Raw genomic sequence first — 19,659 nt, forward strand, 5'->3', positions numbered from 1 at the left:
CCATATTTTTCTTCTAGAAAGTCGCATTTTAAAGTATGCAGTGGAGGGAAACATACCCATAATCAGATAAAAAAAAAACGGTTCTCATTTAAATTAAAAGAAGAAAAAAATAAAAAACAATGGCATACAGTAGAGGCATGATAGAAATAGACCACAGATGCAGGAGTGAAAATAAATGCAGCACGAGAGGTTTTGCAACATTCATGCAATGCACAGAATGCCTCATCAAATTCAATTTGCATTAACAAATGTATTCAAACAAAACATAAACGATTCATGCATAAACGCTGACAACGTTGCACTCGTTGTCTTTTAAATGCAGCTTTGCCCCTATAATAATAATTCAATTTATCATGTCATCTGCGCGCGCGAATCTAGCCAAACACTTACCGGCAAACAGCGAGCAGAAAGAGGTTCGTGATCGGTTCGGTCGGTCAGATAATGCTGTGTTTCTGTCGTGTCGTTACAGATAATGTCATTGTTTGGGTTTCTTTGATGTTCGCGTGCCGGTGTCTGGACGGAGTTGCATGCACAGAAGAGCGCGACGGAGCGACTGACGGATGAGCGAGCGAGCAGCGCGCTCCTGGTCCAGCCTCCTCACAGCGCGCGCGTCTCGATGCTTACACACCTGATCCATTGGGCCCTATCGGGGCAGGTGTGTAACCATGGAGACGTGCTAGCGGCGATGAGACCGGATAAAAACGGTCTCATCGCCATCCAGTCCCCTGGTGGCGCGAATTACGCTGCATAACCACGAACGCTTATTAGGACGCGTAATGAACTTATTCTCATCAACATCAGCATATTGATCCTGGCCAGACACACAATTACAGTGCTCTTGTTCACTGTCTTCTTCAGGCTTGTTTCTCCTGAAAATGGGAACGTGCATAGTCCTGATTCAGAAGCATAAAGATTGCCTAAAGGTCTCACCTCACTTGGATTAAGAGGTTTATGAATTATGAGGATCTAAATGACCTGACAAGGCTGTGATAGTCACCTGGAAAGTGAGTACTATTGGATTAATGGAGGTCCAGACTCGAACCTGCCAAAGTGAATTAAAGCAACAGCCATTTTTGCCCCTGGACATGAGAAATCATTGCTGAAGCCAGTGTTATCGCTGTGTGAGTGGGAGAACGTTCCTAATGTTTATCCTGCGAGCTAGGGTCACATACATTGACCTCACACCCACTCATAGACCAGCAATCTGACTTGTACCATCCCTTAAAACATACTTGGAAAAAACTGTGTATTATTATATATATTTTTTTGCATCGTCTGGAAAAATAATAAACCCAAATACCATAAAGATGGATAAACTTTTCCAGTAATAAATGCTGCAAAGTAGGAATGGAAACCCATATTTATGATCCTGGATTTAAGAAATAGTTTCGGTTACTGATAGTTTTACTATAACAGAGGTCAACATTGAGGAAAAGAAGCATTCTGAAGCAGACTATGCAGGTTTTTATTGTGTGTTGGAAGTGGTAGTTCAAGGAACATCTGATCAATTCCTCAAGTTTATACTGTTATAATTAGCATGTGTAGTGCAAATATTAGTGTTATCATTGTTATCAGCAATGCCAGTCATGGGGACATCTAGACATATTGCATGTTTACTACAAGAACAATAGTTATAACATTATAAATAGTTTTCTTTGTGATGTTTGCATAGTGTGCTGTATTAATGATCCCTGATGAGGTCTTACCAGAATACCAGTTGCTAGGTCTGTTTATGGAAATAGGATTAGGTAGGAAACAGTGATCATTTCCTTGTTGCAGACCCTCTTTAACGGGGGGCATCTGGTTGTATCATGATGAAATTCATGTTATAATTGTGGGGCTGTGTGGTTTTGCACCGTTCATAACTGTTTCATGTTTTTGTCTTCTTAAACATTCTGTTTTGTTTGTTTAATTAAAAAAAAAATAAAAGATCATAACAAATCAGAATGCTGTGAAAAAAAATTGTTTTGAGTTTTCAGATTATGAGAAATCAGATAATTGGAAATCAGAATACTGTCAACAAAATGTAGTTTTTTTTTTTTCTTTTTAGTTTTTTTTGTTTTTAGTTTGTTTTTTAAATAAATCTGAATGCTGTGAACGAATGTTTTGTCTTACTTTATTTTGCTCTTGAGAAATCAGAATGCTTTGAACATAAGTGTTGTTTTTGTGCTGTAAATATTGTTTCGGTTTTGCTTCACCTGAGTTGAAGTGGTTTTGTTTTGTTCTTGAGAAATCAGAATGATGTCAACAAGGCTTTTGTTTTGCTTTGTTTTGTTTTTGAGAAATCTGTTGCGAGAAATCAGATTGATTGATTTGCTTTCACATGATGTAAACAAAAGCATTTTGTTTTGTTTATCCTTACCTAGATTTGCATTTGTTTTGCTTGGTTTGATTTTTTTAAATATATATATATATATATATATATATATATATATATATATATATATATATATATATTTATTATTATTATTATTTATTTTTTTTTTTTTTTTTTTGAGAACTAACCAGAACTGAGTGGCATTAAAATGTGTTATGATATATAAATGTTTCCAGTACGCCAGGCAAACCTGTTTGAATATATTGTAACATGATTCAAAATAAATGTCTGCACAGACTTCATTTTGAATGTAGGTGAAAATATTTTGCACCTTTAACAAATGAATTATCCATATTTTGATACTGATAATTGACTGTGCTATAGGCAAACTCACACAGTGTTTGCTGGTAAGACTTATGACTACATGTATGTAGTTTGTTGGTGGTAAATGTTGCTGAAATGAATAGACATGACTGTAGCATCTGCAGCATAAACGTGAGGTCGGCTAAAATTCACCCCCATTCAGAGCAGTTCATCTTAAACTGCAGTACAGTGAGACCTCTGAGCCAGACGATACATATAGCCTACCTCCTACACACAATCAATACAGCAATTATAAGATGACAGGAGCAGATTCAATATACACTAACACAGCATCTTTGTTCACATTCGAGCTCATCACAGCCAAATCGCCTCTTTCGTCGCGGTTAATCTGGTTTTCGTGAAACAGTGCCCTCTGCTGTAAACACACACACACACACACACACACACACACACGCACGCACGCACACACACACACACACACACACACACACACACACACACACACGCACACACGCAGACACACAGACACACACACACAGGTTATATTTATTTGATCAAAAAAAACAAAAGAAACAGTAATATATTATTACAATTTCAAATAACTGTTTTCTATTTAAATATATATTACAAAGTAATTTATTTCTGTTATCAAAGCTGAACTTTCAGCATCATTGCTCCAGTCTTCAGTGTCACATGATCCTTCAGGAATCACTCTAATATTTCGATTTCCTGCTCAAGAAACATTTATTATATTACTATTATTATTATCAATGCTGAAAACAGTGCTGCGTATTTTAAATGTCTTTACTGCCAATATATTGTTAATATAATGTATAGTTTCTGAATAAACGTAAATATATTTTAGTCAGATGTTTTATTGGAAAATCAACTTCTGCTGATTTGAGTGCAATATACTCAAAAAAAAAAAAAAAACCTTGGGTTAATTACCTTTACATATTTTAACTGAGAAAATATTAAGCATGCAATTTAGTTTAGTTCCTTCCTATGTAATGGGTTCAGATCTAAATAATTTAATCTAGTATGCTCAATTTAACATTATAACATTTGTCAAGCAAAAATTTCTAATGTGAGAACTTCTTTTTTTTTTTTTTTTTTATAGCACTTAATCTCTAAATGTACTCTCCTAATGCAGTCTCTATGACTGTTCAAGTCTGTTTTCGTACATCTTGTTTGTTGTATTCCTTAGCTGTAGTCACTCTGGATAAAAGTGTCTGCTGTATATGCAAATGTCAAAGCTTTTACAAAACCCTATAATGGAAAAAACTCTTCCTATAATGGAAAAAGGTTCCCCACAATATGTGTGATCAGTTTGTTCTCATCACAGTCTGTTCCCTTCACACAGTCAGCAAGAGCTTCTGACGTGCAGAGTTACATCTTCAAGTGTCCTCTGAAGTCAAACAGACCCAGAAGCTGTGAAGAATTTGTCTTGCAGAGAAAGTGAGCTGTATGCCTTTGAAAGCCCTCAGAACTCTGAACCCCGACAGCTGAACTTCCTCCACCCTCTTCATCAAACCTGCTTTTACCTTTAAGTCATAGAAACAGTTAGTAACTTCGCCTCTTTAAAGAAATAGTTTGCCCAAAAATGAAAGATCTGTCATTGTATACTCACCCTCGTGTTTTTCCATACCTGTTTTACTTTCGTTCTTCTGAGGAACATAAAAGAAGATATTTGGAAAACATTTATAATCTTCTGATCTGATGATCTTTCGGTCGATAATGAGTTATATTTTGATCTGTTTATTGTGTGACTTCAAGCAACTTGGAATACACTTTTAAAAATGAAGGTTCTTTGAAGGAACTTTAGTATCCATTAAATATTTCTAATTTACAGAATGTTATTTTTTTTTTTTTTGTATAGTGGAAAAGGGTTTATAGTAAAAAGGGTAGATGGTTAAAAATATTTAAACTAAAACATTTTATTTTAAACTGTATACTGAAAGATTCTTTGGTGAACCCAAAATGTTTCTTTTATAGCATCCCTGCACAAAAACCCATTGGAACCTTTATTGTTAAGTGCACAGAGTACACGATTCATATAAACCACCTTTTTTATTGTATTTTTTTAAACCCATTAACTCACTCAGATTTTGCATCGAGTTCAAGTTGGTCATACAAATACTCCATGTTGACCAACAGAATCACAACATTACAAACTTTGATTAATTCTAAGCAAAAAAGTATTTGAAAATCTGACAAAAAGACAAAGGCTTAAGAGTGTGTGTGAAATCTGCATTGTGATTGGCATTATTGAATCAAAAAACTTGGTGGAGTAAAATAAAACTATTGATTTAAAGTAGATGATAATGCATAAAAACAATACATTTTAAGTATATTTAAGCATTTTGACAGCGTAGGGAGACCATATCGATTATGTCATTTCCAGTGCTTAAAGGAAGAGTTCACTTCAAGCTCTTTTGGTGTGATTTGCTGCTGCAGCTCTCTGATTGGTGGAGAGTTTCCGCAGAATCATGGGTAATGTAGTTTTTTCTGCACGGACTTATCCTTCGTAAAGACCCGCCCCCCTGCGTTACTGTTGCTATGTTTGACAAGCCATGGTCCTCTCATGCCGTGAAAAATACTTTGCGGAGTAACACGGCGAGAGATAAGACAGCAGGTTTGTTCTGTAATGAAAGTGTCAGATTTCACATTTTGTCATTTTGTGTGGGAAATTTAAACAATACATACTGTTTTGCGGCTCTTTAATGATTGCTGAAAGTATCTTGTTTCACCTGCGGAAAGACTTGAATTCAAGTTCAAGTCCACCAGCTGGCAGATTCAGCTTTATGACTGATCAGATCGCCTGTCAATTAAACAAATTCTGCTGTTATTAACAAATTCTGACTAATTATAAAAAAGGGGTTGAAATAACATGAACTGGTGGCTTCAACAAAACTTTGGATCTCCGGGTAGATCTGTCTTTATAGGTTTTAAGATCTGTCTGTATTGGCAAAATTCAATTTTGGTGTTTGCATATAAATGTGTCTTAGCAGTGTGTGAACACAACCACTCCACAATGATAAAAATCCATTCACTCCTTTTTTTTTAATTCCCAGAAACCTAAACAGTCTCAATAATTAAGCCTCTGCTTAGGCCCCGCCCACGACAGCTGATGGACTGTCTCATATTAGCATATCTCCGCCCTCAGCTACTGTCCGCTATGTGCTCCACGCTCAAGCAGCTGACAACAGCGTCTTGTAAGCAATGCAGGAGGTTTGGATTCAGGAAGGAATGTGAGCCTTCAATTTCTCTTGACATCAGATCTACTGAGGAGGCAGTGGATTACTTTAGTTGTTGATGGTAATGTGCCACTGAATACACACAGAATGGAAGAGAGAGGCGGGGTGAGCAGCTGCTCATTATCATTTAAAGAAACATGCACCGAAACAGGTCGCTGTGAGCAGAGCTGTTTTTGACAAATAAAAAGGGTGTTGTTTTACACGACCACTGAGGAATTTTAACCAAAGTATGTTTAAGAAATTTAATGAAGACCCTAAAGAATCAAAATGGACATCTGATGTCCCCCCTTTTAAGTTATTGACCAAATTTGATAAATAGAATGTCCCTTTGAAGAATATGAATTCTTGTTTTTCCTTTTGGAATCCAACTGTTGCATTCTATTCCACTGACAACAGACCTTTTTGACCATGACCTTTAACTAAAATGTTAATTTCTTGGGTGCACAACATCTTTTAGGCATCATTTGGGATTTCAAAAGGTCCCAAAAAAAAAGAATTTGCTTTAAAAGTAAATAAAGAAATAGTATTTAGGAATCATAAACTAGAAGCAGTAAGTGGAAAGATGGTGAGGAGACTGGATTTTAATTATAATGTTTATTTAATTTAAATAAAACACAAGGTTCCAATTAGCCGCCTGAGGCTAAAAGTTGAAGAAAGTGTGGCTTTTGATACTGTTATTTCTATACAGTCACCAAACATGGACAGTGTGCCTATAACCGTATGCAAACTCAGCAGCCTGTGCCACAGAAAAACAATTCAAGCAACAAGGTTTTAAAATCATTTTCTTGACGTGAGAACTGGCAAAGAGTTATCACACTCTAAAAAATGATGGATTGTTTCAATCCAACTTTGGGTCAAATATGGACCAACCCAGGCTTTTTTTTTTTTTTTATGAAATGTTTAAACCAAAGGCGGGGTTAGTCAATATTTGACCCAAAGTTGGGTTGAAGCAACCCAGCATGATATGCTTCCAAAACAGTTTTGTTCTTTCGTCAATATTTTCCCCCTTCAAATCAAATGACATCCTCCATTCACGCACACATCTGGTTTGTACAGTCACAACAACACAATGCTTTATTGCCATGTGAACAGACAGCAGGTCAGCCTGACATATTCACCTGATCTTCAAACACATCTCCCGCGATGGCCAGCAATGTGCTCTTACACTGCAGTGCTGGTTTAGATAGCAGTCGATGGCTAGGGCTGTGTGCCGATTCGGCTCCAGAATCACACATGCATGGAATGGAAACGAAATGGTGCAGATATTCAAGCATTTAAAACAAAAGAGTATGATTATTGCAAACCCTTCACTTACCAAAACCAGCTTCATCTTTGACTTAACTACTTGGTCTTTCGATATAAGGTGCAGTATAAAAGGTAGCATTGTTACTTTTAAAGCCTTTTTATATTAATCATGTATTATTATGTTGGGTGCCAATGGTTGATCTCATGAGATGAATAAATCAATATTTTTGCCAAATCATGCTTGCCTGTCATTTGGACAAAAAGTTGATTATTGTTATTCATAATCAGTGAAATCATGAATGCATGCTTTTTTCGCCACAACAGCCAACGTACATATAAACATGTATGGTAATGTGAACGGATACACTCTCTTTGGGCAGATTGATTTATATATTTGAGGCATGGTGTTTTATGACCGAGATATGTCCTGCTTGTATAAAACCATGCTTTTAGGTGAATCTCATAAAAGCGGTCAATTTCATATTTCCTCCCAAATTAGGTTCAAATAAAATAAAGATTGGTTCACTATATAAAAATGCTGCTAGTTCTAACAGCTTATTATATTAAATTAACAAATATCTATATAACTGGTTAACTCAACTTATAGTTGTACGTCAAGCACAATACACTTATGTAAGTTGAAATGACTGATTCTGTTGAATTTTAATTTGTGATAGCTAATTATCACAGCGATCATTTTGACAGTGTTTTACGCCAGTTCGACATTTTGCATTGCGACATTTTTGATGATTAAGTTCATGAATCCTCAAATTTACAATACCATAATGTGGAAAATATTATGTAGTATGACTTTTTTGTTTATTAATCATATATACGTTGTGCATTTAGTGCATTTGTTAAAATTATTTTAATTTACAATGATTTTAATGAATTAATGTCATGTAATACAATTACCGTATTTTCCGGACTATAAGTCACACTTTTTTTCATAGTTTGGCTGGTCCTGCGACTTATAGTCAGGTGCAACTTATCAAAATTAATTTGACATGAACCGAGAGAAATTAACTAAGAGACATGATCCAAGAGAAAACATTACCGTCTCCAGTTGCGAGAGGGTTCTAAATAAATAAATGTTTTCTCTTGGTTCTAAATAAATGCGACTTATAGTCCAGTGCGACTTATATATGTTTTTTTCCTCATCGTGATGTATTTTTGGACTGATGCGACTTATACTCAGGTGCGACTTATAGTCCGAAAAATACGGTACAATTCATTAAGAAAATGTCACAATGCCAAAAAAGAGGCTATTTTAATGGCCTTAAAAATACCCTTCATTCCATTACACAAAACAATGTTTTTTTTTTCTTTATTTTAGCAAGACATTTCTTCCTTTTATTTTAGACGCATCCCCAGTAGCATGTCCTAGTAGCATGTTAAAGTAAAAAAAAAATTGAGAAGATTTTGAGAATAAAGTTGCAATGTCACAATAATACGTATAAAATGAAGAAATTAAATGTTTAAAAGTAATAGGTGTAAATAAATAGGATTTCATTTAATAAATAAGTTTTTTTTTTGACATGCCACTAGAAAATGCATCTCCTCGAACCTGTGATCTGGGCTGTTGTTTGTCTTTATTAAATTTGAATGCATGTCATATAGTGACAGTGATGACGCACGTCTGACTCATGAGGGTTGTCTAATGTTTTCAACACACAGTGTGTCCGACCCAATCCTCTCCACATGGAATGTGATGGGACGGATCTGAATGGGAGTTTTACCTGAGTTTAAACCGTGTGTGATGCACCCGAAGCGAGGCCGCAGGCCGACACCGTGCCTCAAGGTGTGAAAACAAAACCTTTAGTACTATTTCTGTGTTTTTCTCTTTCTGCATCATGGTCAGAAGGTAGGAAACCTGGACAGTCGTCAACCCGTGGAGTGCAGCTCATTTCCCATAATGTACATAACACAGCAATACACGGTTTTAAATTCATACAAGCTTACTTCTTTATATATAGATTTCTCATATATAGATATATCGATAGAGAGAGAGCTTATTCGTACTGTGGATGTTGAAAGAGAACACGACACATCATTTAATGTTAAACATACGATCAGTTTTAAATGCATGCCCTGACACTATTAAGACCTTCCTGAAAGCATCAGTCGTCTTTCTCCTTGTAAATCGGCGGTGTTTTCGAAGGCGACCCCTCGCTTTGCGCTGATTATAGTGCTCATACAAAAGCCACTTTGCTTAAATTTTAAGCAAAGGAAAGCAAAGCTGCGTTTGAAAACAGCTGTGCCGTTGCAACACGGAATCCAATCAGATGGAAAACTACCTGCGAACGCATCCACATCTTACACTAAAAAATCAAAATGGGAATTTCTGGAATGTAGCTGGACTTATCGATAGGCTAATTTAATGAATATGATTTTAATGTGAGACGCTCACTCATTTATCGAGATAACAGTGAAGCCATTTGAATTTTTGATATGCATATTCTAAAGGTCCTTCTCCCAAAACGCATCCTTCAGACGCCGTTCCCATCCAGACACCGAAGCATGGCATTGCCACATACTCGAACCCCTCGGCTGCGTTTGTGATTCTCGTTCGGGCCACAGTTGCTATGCCATGCAGATAGTAAGGATTCAGCACAAAGGTGGGGTCCATCAGAGAGAGAAGAGGAAGTTTGGGGGCGGGGAACGGACGGTCCTCTACACAGGAGCGGAGCGGAGCGGCGCGACCGAGACCAGCTCTGCCGCGTTTAGCTGACTTCAAAGTTCTGAGGCTGGGAGGCCGATTCTGAGGGCGCCTCCTGCTGTTGAGAGGGAGATTCGGGAGGGTCGTCTGTGCTCGTGCTGGTGGAGACCTGAGTGGCCATGTGATGGTGGTGGTGGTGTGAGCCGCTGGGGCCGGCCTGGCTTTCCTCTTTCGGCTGGAGGAGGGATCCCGGGAGCTTGACAGGGCAGAACGCAGAGCCCGTGGGGATGAAGTTGACCTTGTTTTTGTCAGGGCAGGAGAAAAGGGGGAGGGTGGCTGACTGTTTGGACCTATGAAAGAGGAAAGCGATTTAGGAGAAAGTTCCAAATGGGACACTAATGTTCACAGCGTGTCCCACAGCTCAGTGTTCAAGGGGAAACCCTTGAAGTGGTTTTGTGCTTGCCAAATATGGATATTTGTGTTTTATTGAACACTGTTGCTGTGAATTATTTAATTCACTGGTGGTCCTAACTTTCAAGTCACACTTGTACACTTAGGTGGTCAAAATTATGCCTGTTTGCACTCTTGATGTTTTAGTATTTTAACCCTTGATTGCTGTGTGCTTTTTTTCTGTACTTTAGGTTATTTGTAGATTGTACCCCAAAAAAATGTTTTGGTGTGTATTTCCTATTCATTTCCAATGGTGATCATTTCTGACCATGTATAGTAAAATCTCAGAGGAGCAATAGAGGGTTAATATAATTGTAATTGAATATAATTAAAAGCATTGCTTTACTCTCTTTAATGTCTTCATACACACACACACACACACATATATATATATATATACACACAGTACAGACCAAAAGTTTGGAAACATTGCTATTTTTAATGTCTTTGAAAGAAGTTTCTTCTGCTCATCAAGCCTGCATTTATTTGATCAAAAATACAGAAAAAACAGTATTATTGTGATATATTATTACAATTTAAAATAATTGTTTTTAAATTGATTATACTTTAAATTATCATTTATTTCTCTGAAGCCAAGCTGAATTTTTAGGATCATTATCACATGATCCTTTAGAAATCATTCTTATATGATGATTCATTATCAAAGTTGGAAACAGTTCTGCTGCTTAATATTTTTTCAGAACATGTGAATGTTGTTACATGTGACTGGATGTTACATGTGACACTGAAGGCTGGAGTAATGATGCTGAAATTTCAGCTTTGCATCACAGGAATAATTTTTTTTTAAGTATATTCAAATAGAAAACTATTATTTTAAGTTGTAATAATATTTCACAGTATTAATGTTTTTTTCTGTATTTTTGATCAAATAAATGCAGGCTTGATGAGCAGAAGAAACATCTTTCAAAAACATTAAAAATAGTAGGGCTGTAGCTATCGAATATTTTAGTAATCGAGTATTCTATCAAAAATTCCATCGATTAATCGAGTAATCGGATAAAAATAGTTTTTGCTTAATTAAAGTGTAATATTAATTATGCAAGAGAAAATAAGACTTCTGGGTCTCTTAAAATGAACAGCCAAGTTTCCTTTTTTAGAAATGTTTTATTTTTATTTTTTAAAATGGATAGAATGCATACATCAAAAATAAACATTTAATTATTACCCATTTTTCTCTGTCTGTACTTGTACTGTGAACAATGACAATAAAGTTGACAGATGAATTAAGTGCATTTAAGTGCCATTCAGTTGAGGTTTTAAATAAAGCATTTTCTGAGATGCACATTAAACCTTAAACACATAAAACATTAATTTAATTTATCTTTTAATTATTGAAAATTAACTTAACTTTTTGGTAAACAAAGGGGATTTACATCCACTGGTCCATTAAAGGTGCTGTAGGGAACTTTTGTAAAAAAATATTTTTTACATATTTGTTAAACCTGTCATTATGTCCTGACAGTAGAATATGAGACAGATAATCTGTGTAAAAAATCAAGCTCCTCTGGCTCCTCCCAGTGTCCTATTGCCATTTGCAGAAACTCCATCGCTCCCGGTAAAAAACAACCAATCAGAGCTGCGGTCCGTAACTTTGTTTGTGCTCAAAATGTAGAAAAATGTTTATAATAAGCGAGTACACCATGAATCCATTTTCCAAACCGTGTTTTTAGCTTGTCCTGAATCACTAGGGTGCACCTATAATATGTGTTTATATTCTGACTATTTTAGATTGCTTCGGGGGTACCGCGGCGGAGTAACCCAGTACCTTTGTGATTCTTCATAGACATAAACAGAGAGAAGTAGTTCCGGCTATGATGTTCTTCCGCAAGACGCAAGCAGTTCTGTTTATTAACCGCTAGAGCGTCAAAAGATACCGACTGCAGCTTTAATGCTGTTTTATTTTTATTTTTTTGGTAATCTGTGCAGGGTTGTCCTAAGTGCCCTTAGGACCCATAAGGAAATTCCGCTCCATCTAACGTCACACAGACCCATACTCGAGAAAAACTTTCTGAAACTTGTGACAAACCGGAAACGTACAACTTAATTTTTGAAACCATGTCCATGTTTAGCATGGGAATCCAACTCTTTAACAGTGTAAACTCAGTATGCATGAAATAGCATTTCACCCCCCCCTTTAACCAGACTCTTATTTTGACGGGTGATTGTGATGTGATGTGATGTGATACTAGTTTTACTCAAATCAAACAGTCAAATGCTCATGAAGTGACTGTCAGAGCAGTGCTGGAGACGTTGTTCATGTGTTCACGTCCTTAAACTGTAAATTTAAACTTTAAACTGTAAATTCTGTTTTTATGACTGGATTCCGCGATTCCCTCCACGTTTTTTGCATCACTGAAATCATAGAGCCCTAGTTGTGTTAGGCCAGCTGTATCTTGCAATGGACATACGCCACAACGTTCTCTTTATGTTTTCCCTCAAATCAAAACACTGCTGACTCCTTGCAGTATGTGATTTCTGACGCAGCGCTTGTGTCTCCTTCCGCTTTGTGGGTGACGTAAACGCGTTGTCACATTAAAAAAAAAATCATTGCGAAAGAACCTGACGTGAGATTACTCGAGGAATCGTTTCAGCCCTTAAAAATAGTAATGTTTGCAAACTTTTGGCCTGTACTGTACATATAGATATATATAAAGGGCAAATAAAGAAATTAAACACTGGCCTGATGATGTAATGTAAAGTTAAGATCTGTGTGTGTGTGTATCTGCCACCCTTAATTTTTTTTTAAATTTAAACAGCATATTTTATGTGCCATATTTTCTTCTACGCTTCTCTGATGTTTACATGTGCTATCTGAGGCTCACTAGAGAAATCCAGCTCCACTCACGTCATTTCCTCAAACACTTTGATCTTCTCGCAGCCCTCTGGAGGCTCCCGTTTGAACATGTAGCTGTTGTTGGGTTTCGGGGACGAGGCGAATTTAGGCAGGGGGGAACTGCTGCCGCTGTCTGCGGGACAGAATTACAAATATCCAATTAATCTCTAGATTAATATCAGACACCTCTCTTGATATAATACTACAAAATATAGGCATATGATATGAACTTGAAACTGCTTCTCGGCTGGCAGTCAGCCTTGACCACCAGAGTGTAGGTCTGACCTTTGTCTCTGTCGTCCAGCATCTCGTCGGTGGAGTACGGGCTGCCGTCGTGTGAGCGGGGCGGGCACGCGGGCGAGAGGCAGGGCGACAGGCTGGAGCAGCTGCTGGAGCGTCCAGGCACTGATGACGTCTGAGTGTCTACACCGCGACTGCTGCTGCTGCGCTGCTGAGGAGGAAACGGAGCCCGCCGCCCGTCAGGAACCTCCAGCGACTGAGAGCCAGTCAGAGAGAGACTTTGAACAACCAAGCTTTATGGACAACAGTAGAATAAAATACAGCAACATGCATGCATTTCAACATGTTACTTCTACTACTGATTACAGTATGTCTTTAGGAGTGTGTGTGTGTGTACCTTGAGCTCCTCTTTCTCTCCGTTGTCTTTGATGAAGACTTTCTCCAGCTCGTGGTTGATGCCCTCCATGCTGCTGGGAACCCTGGAGATGGAGGGCTTTGGCACTGTGATGTTGGCCAGTGGCATCTGTGCTGGCTTCGACATGGACGACTGAACATGGAGACGACATCAACTCATAATTTATAACCGCACAGAATCAGCTGGATGTATTTAGTGCATACACTGAGGTAATGTGTGTGAGGGTGCGGACCGGAGCTGTGCTGATGGTAGTGGCAGTAATGGAGGCGCTGCTGCAGCAGGGGAGGGGGGAGAGACGCTCTTTACTGTCCTGACACTGACGGCCTCCACCCTGCTTACTGCGCTGCAGCTGGAGCCTGAGCTTAGCAATCTGAAAGACAAAACCAGAGAAAGATTCATTATAAAGTGAAGAGGAAACAACAAAGATACAAACAAAACAAGTAAAATCAAATATTATTATAGGGAAATAAATCCACATATGCTTGTATAAATGAGACAATGGCTAGGAGAGAGAGAGAGAGAGGTACAGAATTGGAGCTGGGACCTTAAGGTGTGCTAAATGTCAGAGTGCTTTATGACATGCCAAAATAAGAATACAAAAATTATAATAATAATAACAACTGGAAAAAAAATCAAATAAAAAAAATTACTGGGAAAAAAAAACTAAATAAGTAAATAATAATAATAAAAAAATAATAATATTTAAAAAAAAAACATATAAAAGTAATAAATAAAAATTAAAGGCACAGTTTTGTTAAATGCCACAATCAATATAATTAATATAAGGCACAGCCAAAATAAAATAAAATACATAAAAAAATAAATGAAAAAAATTACTAAATAAAACAAAAAAGTAAAAAAGAAAAGAAAAGAAAAAGAAAAGAAAAAAGAAAGTAACCTAAAAAAATAAACAAATAAAAGGGGCAGCTTAAATATCAGAGTTGCCCCTAAGATGATATAGTGCAGACAAAATAGAATAAAGAAAGAAAGAAAAGAAAAGAGAAGAAACAACAAAAGATAAATAGATTAAATAAAAACAGAAAAAAACAAAATACAATAAAATACCTTGAATTGACCCGAGTGCTTGCTTTAACTCTGCATGGGCACAAGGGGTCAGTACAAAACCGGCAGCCATGTGAGAAGGCTCACTGATTAAAAAAAGGCAAATGCATTTCCTGATCTATTACTACAATAATTACTCATTCCAGAACAAATGACATGACAAATTCTGTTTAATTTACAACAAACACTGTCTCACCGTGACCCACTCCGCCTTTTCCAACTAGCTTGATCTCAATGTTTACCTTTGAGATTGATCTGCGTTACTCTCTGTACATACTGTGGTAAGACAACAGAGCAAGTCTAGACTCATGCGTTCCTACTGAAAATACAATTAGCTGATTGCTTTTTCTTCACATGGATGTTTGTCTTGATAATGTAATAGAGCACTGAACTACAGGCGGCAGCACACCTCCGTTTACATTACAATCTAGAAACTGTGAAGACATTCAAATCAGTTGCAAATGACTTGTTGTACATCAACCAGGCAGCACAATCCTGAAACAAATGCTGTGTTTGCAAAGCTCAGTGAGGAAAGAGAAGTGTTTATCTGAAGTGACAGTATATGCTCATCCTGAAAATGCTCTCCTGTAGATCCCAGCCAAGTGTGTCAATATACACAACCTAAATCCACTTAAGAGGTGCAAGGGCTTATAAGCCACTAAGTGGAAGCACTTGATGTGAACCTGGATAAAAGTGTAGAAACCGAGGACACAAACTTCCTATATGCACGGAAAGAAAGCAAGCCTGATCAGCCTTTTCTTGGAAAATCTCCCAAAAATGGCTGGAGGCGATAGGGAAGACATAAACTGGGCTGAGAGGGATAATGCTTGTTGCAGAGAGGGGAAGTGGATTGTTAAAGGGGGAGATAGTTTTATCTCGTGGCTCCCTGAATCGTCAGGGTGGGACTGAGCGCCTGTGATAAGGCTAACTCTGCTGCGGCTAGCACTAGCAATAACACACCACACAGCGCAGGAAGTCTGAAGCCACACAGGAAGTTATATTTAGCGGCGGTGCATGGGTCACAGTGACTGTTAGCCTCGCGCAGAGCTGGGTAACGGGTTTTATTTTCACCGCCTCCCCCCGTATGAGCCGCTGCATCGATGAGATCATCACTTTCAGGACAGCGAGAGCTCTGTTAATAGCTGTTAGTGTGATTGCACTTTCTTGTTCTCCAAGCCCAAGGGGAAGAACTACACAGCTGCGTGCGCAAGACACACTCTGTATAGTGTTTCACTGTTAAAAGGGCGTGTGTTTTCTGCCGTGGGTGTAAGTGTACCTCTTTAAGATGGTCAGAGCTGCCCCAGGATGCCGAGCGCTGGTGTGTGCTCCCTTTCTCTTCACTCTCGGCACTCCAACATCCAGCAGTCTGAAACACAAACACACATTTATACGACTTTCATATGATGCTAATTCTAAATAATACGGACTAACTTCATATTTTTATAATAAAAATAATAATAGAAAAAAACTATTGATATCTTAAAAATAAATTTTAATATATATTATACTGTATACTACTGTTTAAATGTTTAGAGACTTTTTGTTTGTCATTTATTCCTGTGATGCAAAGCTGTATTTTCAGCATCATTACTCCAGTCTTCAGTGTCACGTGATCCTTCAGAAATCAGTATAATATGTTGTTTGCTACTCAGGAAACATTTCTGATTATTAATATTGATGTTGATAATAACAGTTGTGCTGCTTAATTTTTTTGTGGAAAGTGATTTTTTCAGGATTCTCTGAAGTTCAAAAAAGAACAGCATTTATTTAAAATAGAAATATTTTGTAACATTAGAAATGTCTTTACTCTCCCTTTTGATCAATCTATCCAATTTATTTAATGTATCCTTACTGAATAAAAGCATTTATATAGAAAAAATCTAAAAGAAAGAAAAAAATCTTTAACCCCAAACTTTTGAATAGTACTGTACACCCTATATACTTCCTATATTTTTACCTTTGGCTGTCCCACAGGAAAGATTGGTCAGATTTAATGAACTTCTAGGGATGATTTTTGTCCTGTAAGTGTAGCTAAGTACACACTGACACACACTGATAAATCACATTCCCATGCATCCTCCTCCTGACCCACTATTTCACACCAAGATCACAAAGGCTGCATTGTTCCTGCAATAAACGGTCACCTACATTCCTTCAAAAACAACACACTCAGTTACCATAGTGAAGACTGCAGACACATGTGGATGTGATGTTTGCACCCAGGTATGTGGTTTGTTTAGGCAGTCCAACATGCAGCACACACACTGTATAATGTAAAGCACATGTACTGTATAGGAGCGGCCCTGGACATTTGCAGGTTTTTTAAGGGCTCTGTGAGGACTGATAGATGTGAAAACATGTTGAAAAACAAAGGAAATATACAGAAAGATGAAAATGATGATCTTTAAAGCAGAACTCGTCTCTTTGGCCCTGTGAGACCCCTGCGTTCATCACACTTCAAAGTCTGGCCTTTGGAAACAGATCGACACTAGAAGGCCAACGGGAACACAGGGTCTTTGAAATCCTATCTTTTTCTTTGTTTAAGTTCTTTTAAAGGACTGACAATGACAATCCTAACACTATTTACTCCCCTTATGTTGTTCAAAACTAAAATTAGAATGTCGTTGAATGCTCAGACTGAATTAGTTTAAGTCTTTGTTTCTTTTAATTGTGATGATTTTGGCTCACATTTAACAAAAACCCACCAATTCACCATCTCAACAAATCAGAATATGGTAACATGCCGATCAGCTAATCAACTCAAAACACCTGCAAAGGTTTCCTGAGCCTTTAATATGGTCTCTCAGTTTGGTTCACTAGGCTACACAATCATGGGGAAGACTGCTGATCTGACAGTTGTCCAGACGTTCTGTTCACAGAGTGCTGTATCCAAGCATGTTAACAGAAAGTTGACTGGAAGAAAAAAGTGTGGAAGAAAAAGATGCACAACCAACCGAGAGAAATGCAGCCTTATGAGGATTGTCAAGCAAAATCGATTCAAGAATTTGAGTGAACTTCACAAGGAATGGACCAAGGCTGGGGTGGAGAAGCTCATAGCCCAAGTCCAGTGTTAAGTTTCCACAGTCTGTGATGATTTGGGGTGCAATGTCATCTGCTGGTGTTGGTCCATGGTGTATTTTGAAAACCAGAGTCACTACATCCATTTACCAATCATTTTTTGGATCACTTCATGCTTCCTTCTGCTGACCAGCTTTTTGAAGATGCTAATTTCATTTTCCAGCAGGATTTGGCACCTGCCCACACTGCCAAAAGTTGGTTAAATGACCAATGTATTGGTGTGCCTGACTGGCCAGCAAACTCACCAGACCTGAACCCCAGAGAGAATCTATGGGGCACTGTCAAGAGGAAAATGAAAAAACAAGAGACCAAACAATGCAGATGAGCTGAAGGCCACGGTTAAAGAAACCTGCGCTTCCAGACCACCTCAGCAGTGCCACAAACTGATCACCTCCATGCCACGCCGAATTGAGGCAGTAATTAAAGCAAAAGGGGCCTCTACCAAATATTGAATACATGTACAGTAAATGAACATACTTCCCAGAAGGCCAACAATTCACTAAAAATATATGTATTTTTTAATTGGTTTTATGAAGTATTCTAATTTGTTGAGATTGTGAATTGTTGGGGTTTTGTTAAATGTGAGCCAAAATCATCACAATTAAAAGAACCAAAGACTTAAACTACTTCAGTCTGTGTGCATTGAATTATTTAATACACAAGTTTCACATTTTCTTCATTTGAATTTCACCCTTCTGTATATTCAAATGAATTCATATGAAACCAGTGTTATTCTAGTATCACTGATATACTAAAATAGCTTTCTCAAATATTTTGAAATAAATCTGTTGTTTTTATTTAAATTTTAGTTAAATTAAAATGATGCATCTTTGAGTACCATCTCTGTTAGTTTAGTATCACTGATATACTAAGAGTTTTTTTGTTCTTCTTGAAGTTTGACAGTTCCTGCTCAATATATGAAAGTGAAAAGTAATGTTACATGTAGCCAAGTATGGTGACCCATAATTAGTGTCTGAATTAGTGCTGTGCATTTATCCCATCCAAAGTGCACACACACACACACACACACACACACACACTGTGAACACACACACACACCATGAACAATCACCCGGAGCAGTGGGCAGCTATCTTTTGGTCTTTTGGTAAAAAATCTCTTGTGTGTTTGCTATTGAAAGAAAGCCGTTCGAGTTGGAGAAACATGACAGTGGAGTTAAATGTAGCAGTTTTCTGTTTTGGTTGAAATATACTTTTAAAAAAGTGTTGACATGGTCAAAGTCACCGCTGTTCACCTGATCTGACTGTGTTAGTGCAGAGGAAAGCAGCATGAATCACTGTGACAAAGAGGGCGAGGGGTTTAACCCAAGACACTCCTCTATAATGGAGTGGGAAAAAAAATCAGAATCCCAACAGAGCCATCGCACTAATCTATAATGCTTTTGTGCATGCATCAAACTTTAAACACGAGCTAAAATGAGAGTCGTTTGTAGTTCTTTGATACAGCTGAGTAATAAAAGGTGAGACTTGAGACGGCCTGTCCTGGTAACACCCAAGCTCTGGAAAGTGAACAAAATAATCCAACACTGTTTAACTGACATGTTATACAAAACATGCATAAAAAACTTTTAGTAATGTTGCATGAAATTACACACCAAGGAAATAGAGTGAAGAAAATTTTTTATTTTTAAAGTATCTCCGTGTCAGCAATCGGCATGAAAACGGGTCAGGGGTTAAAAAGGTGAGAAGGATATTACCCCTCTAGGGGGGTCCGGGGGCATGTTCCCGCTGAAGAACAAA

General features: G+C 37.6%; 2 protein-coding genes across 2 annotated transcripts in view; both read right to left on the reverse strand.

Annotated features, from left to right (window-relative positions):
• Positions 1-628, reverse strand: part of LOC127935092 (regulating synaptic membrane exocytosis protein 3-like) — a 77,747-nt gene extending 77,119 nt beyond the window's left edge. The window contains exon 1 of the mRNA XM_052532691.1: positions 391-628. The gene's annotated coding sequence lies outside the window, so the exon portion shown is untranslated. The remainder of the gene's footprint in view (positions 1-390) is intronic.
• A 5,849-nt stretch (positions 629-6,477) lies between these two features.
• Positions 6,478-19,659, reverse strand: part of LOC127935091 (glucocorticoid-induced transcript 1 protein) — a 32,287-nt gene continuing 19,105 nt past the window's right edge. Inside the window, exons 3-8 of the mRNA XM_052532690.1 lie at positions 16,100-16,189; positions 13,994-14,131; positions 13,744-13,893; positions 13,392-13,602; positions 13,119-13,239; positions 6,478-10,152 (exon numbers count right to left, since the gene is read on the reverse strand). Coding sequence (XP_052388650.1) covers positions 9,867-10,152; positions 13,119-13,239; positions 13,392-13,602; positions 13,744-13,893; positions 13,994-14,131; positions 16,100-16,189 — 996 coding nt within the window. The 3' untranslated portion in view covers positions 6,478-9,866. The remainder of the gene's footprint in view (positions 10,153-13,118; positions 13,240-13,391; positions 13,603-13,743; positions 13,894-13,993; positions 14,132-16,099; positions 16,190-19,659) is intronic.

This window comes from Carassius gibelio, chromosome A19, assembly GCF_023724105.1.
Source record: "Carassius gibelio isolate Cgi1373 ecotype wild population from Czech Republic chromosome A19, carGib1.2-hapl.c, whole genome shotgun sequence".
NCBI classification, from domain to species: domain Eukaryota; kingdom Metazoa; phylum Chordata; class Actinopteri; order Cypriniformes; family Cyprinidae; genus Carassius; species Carassius gibelio.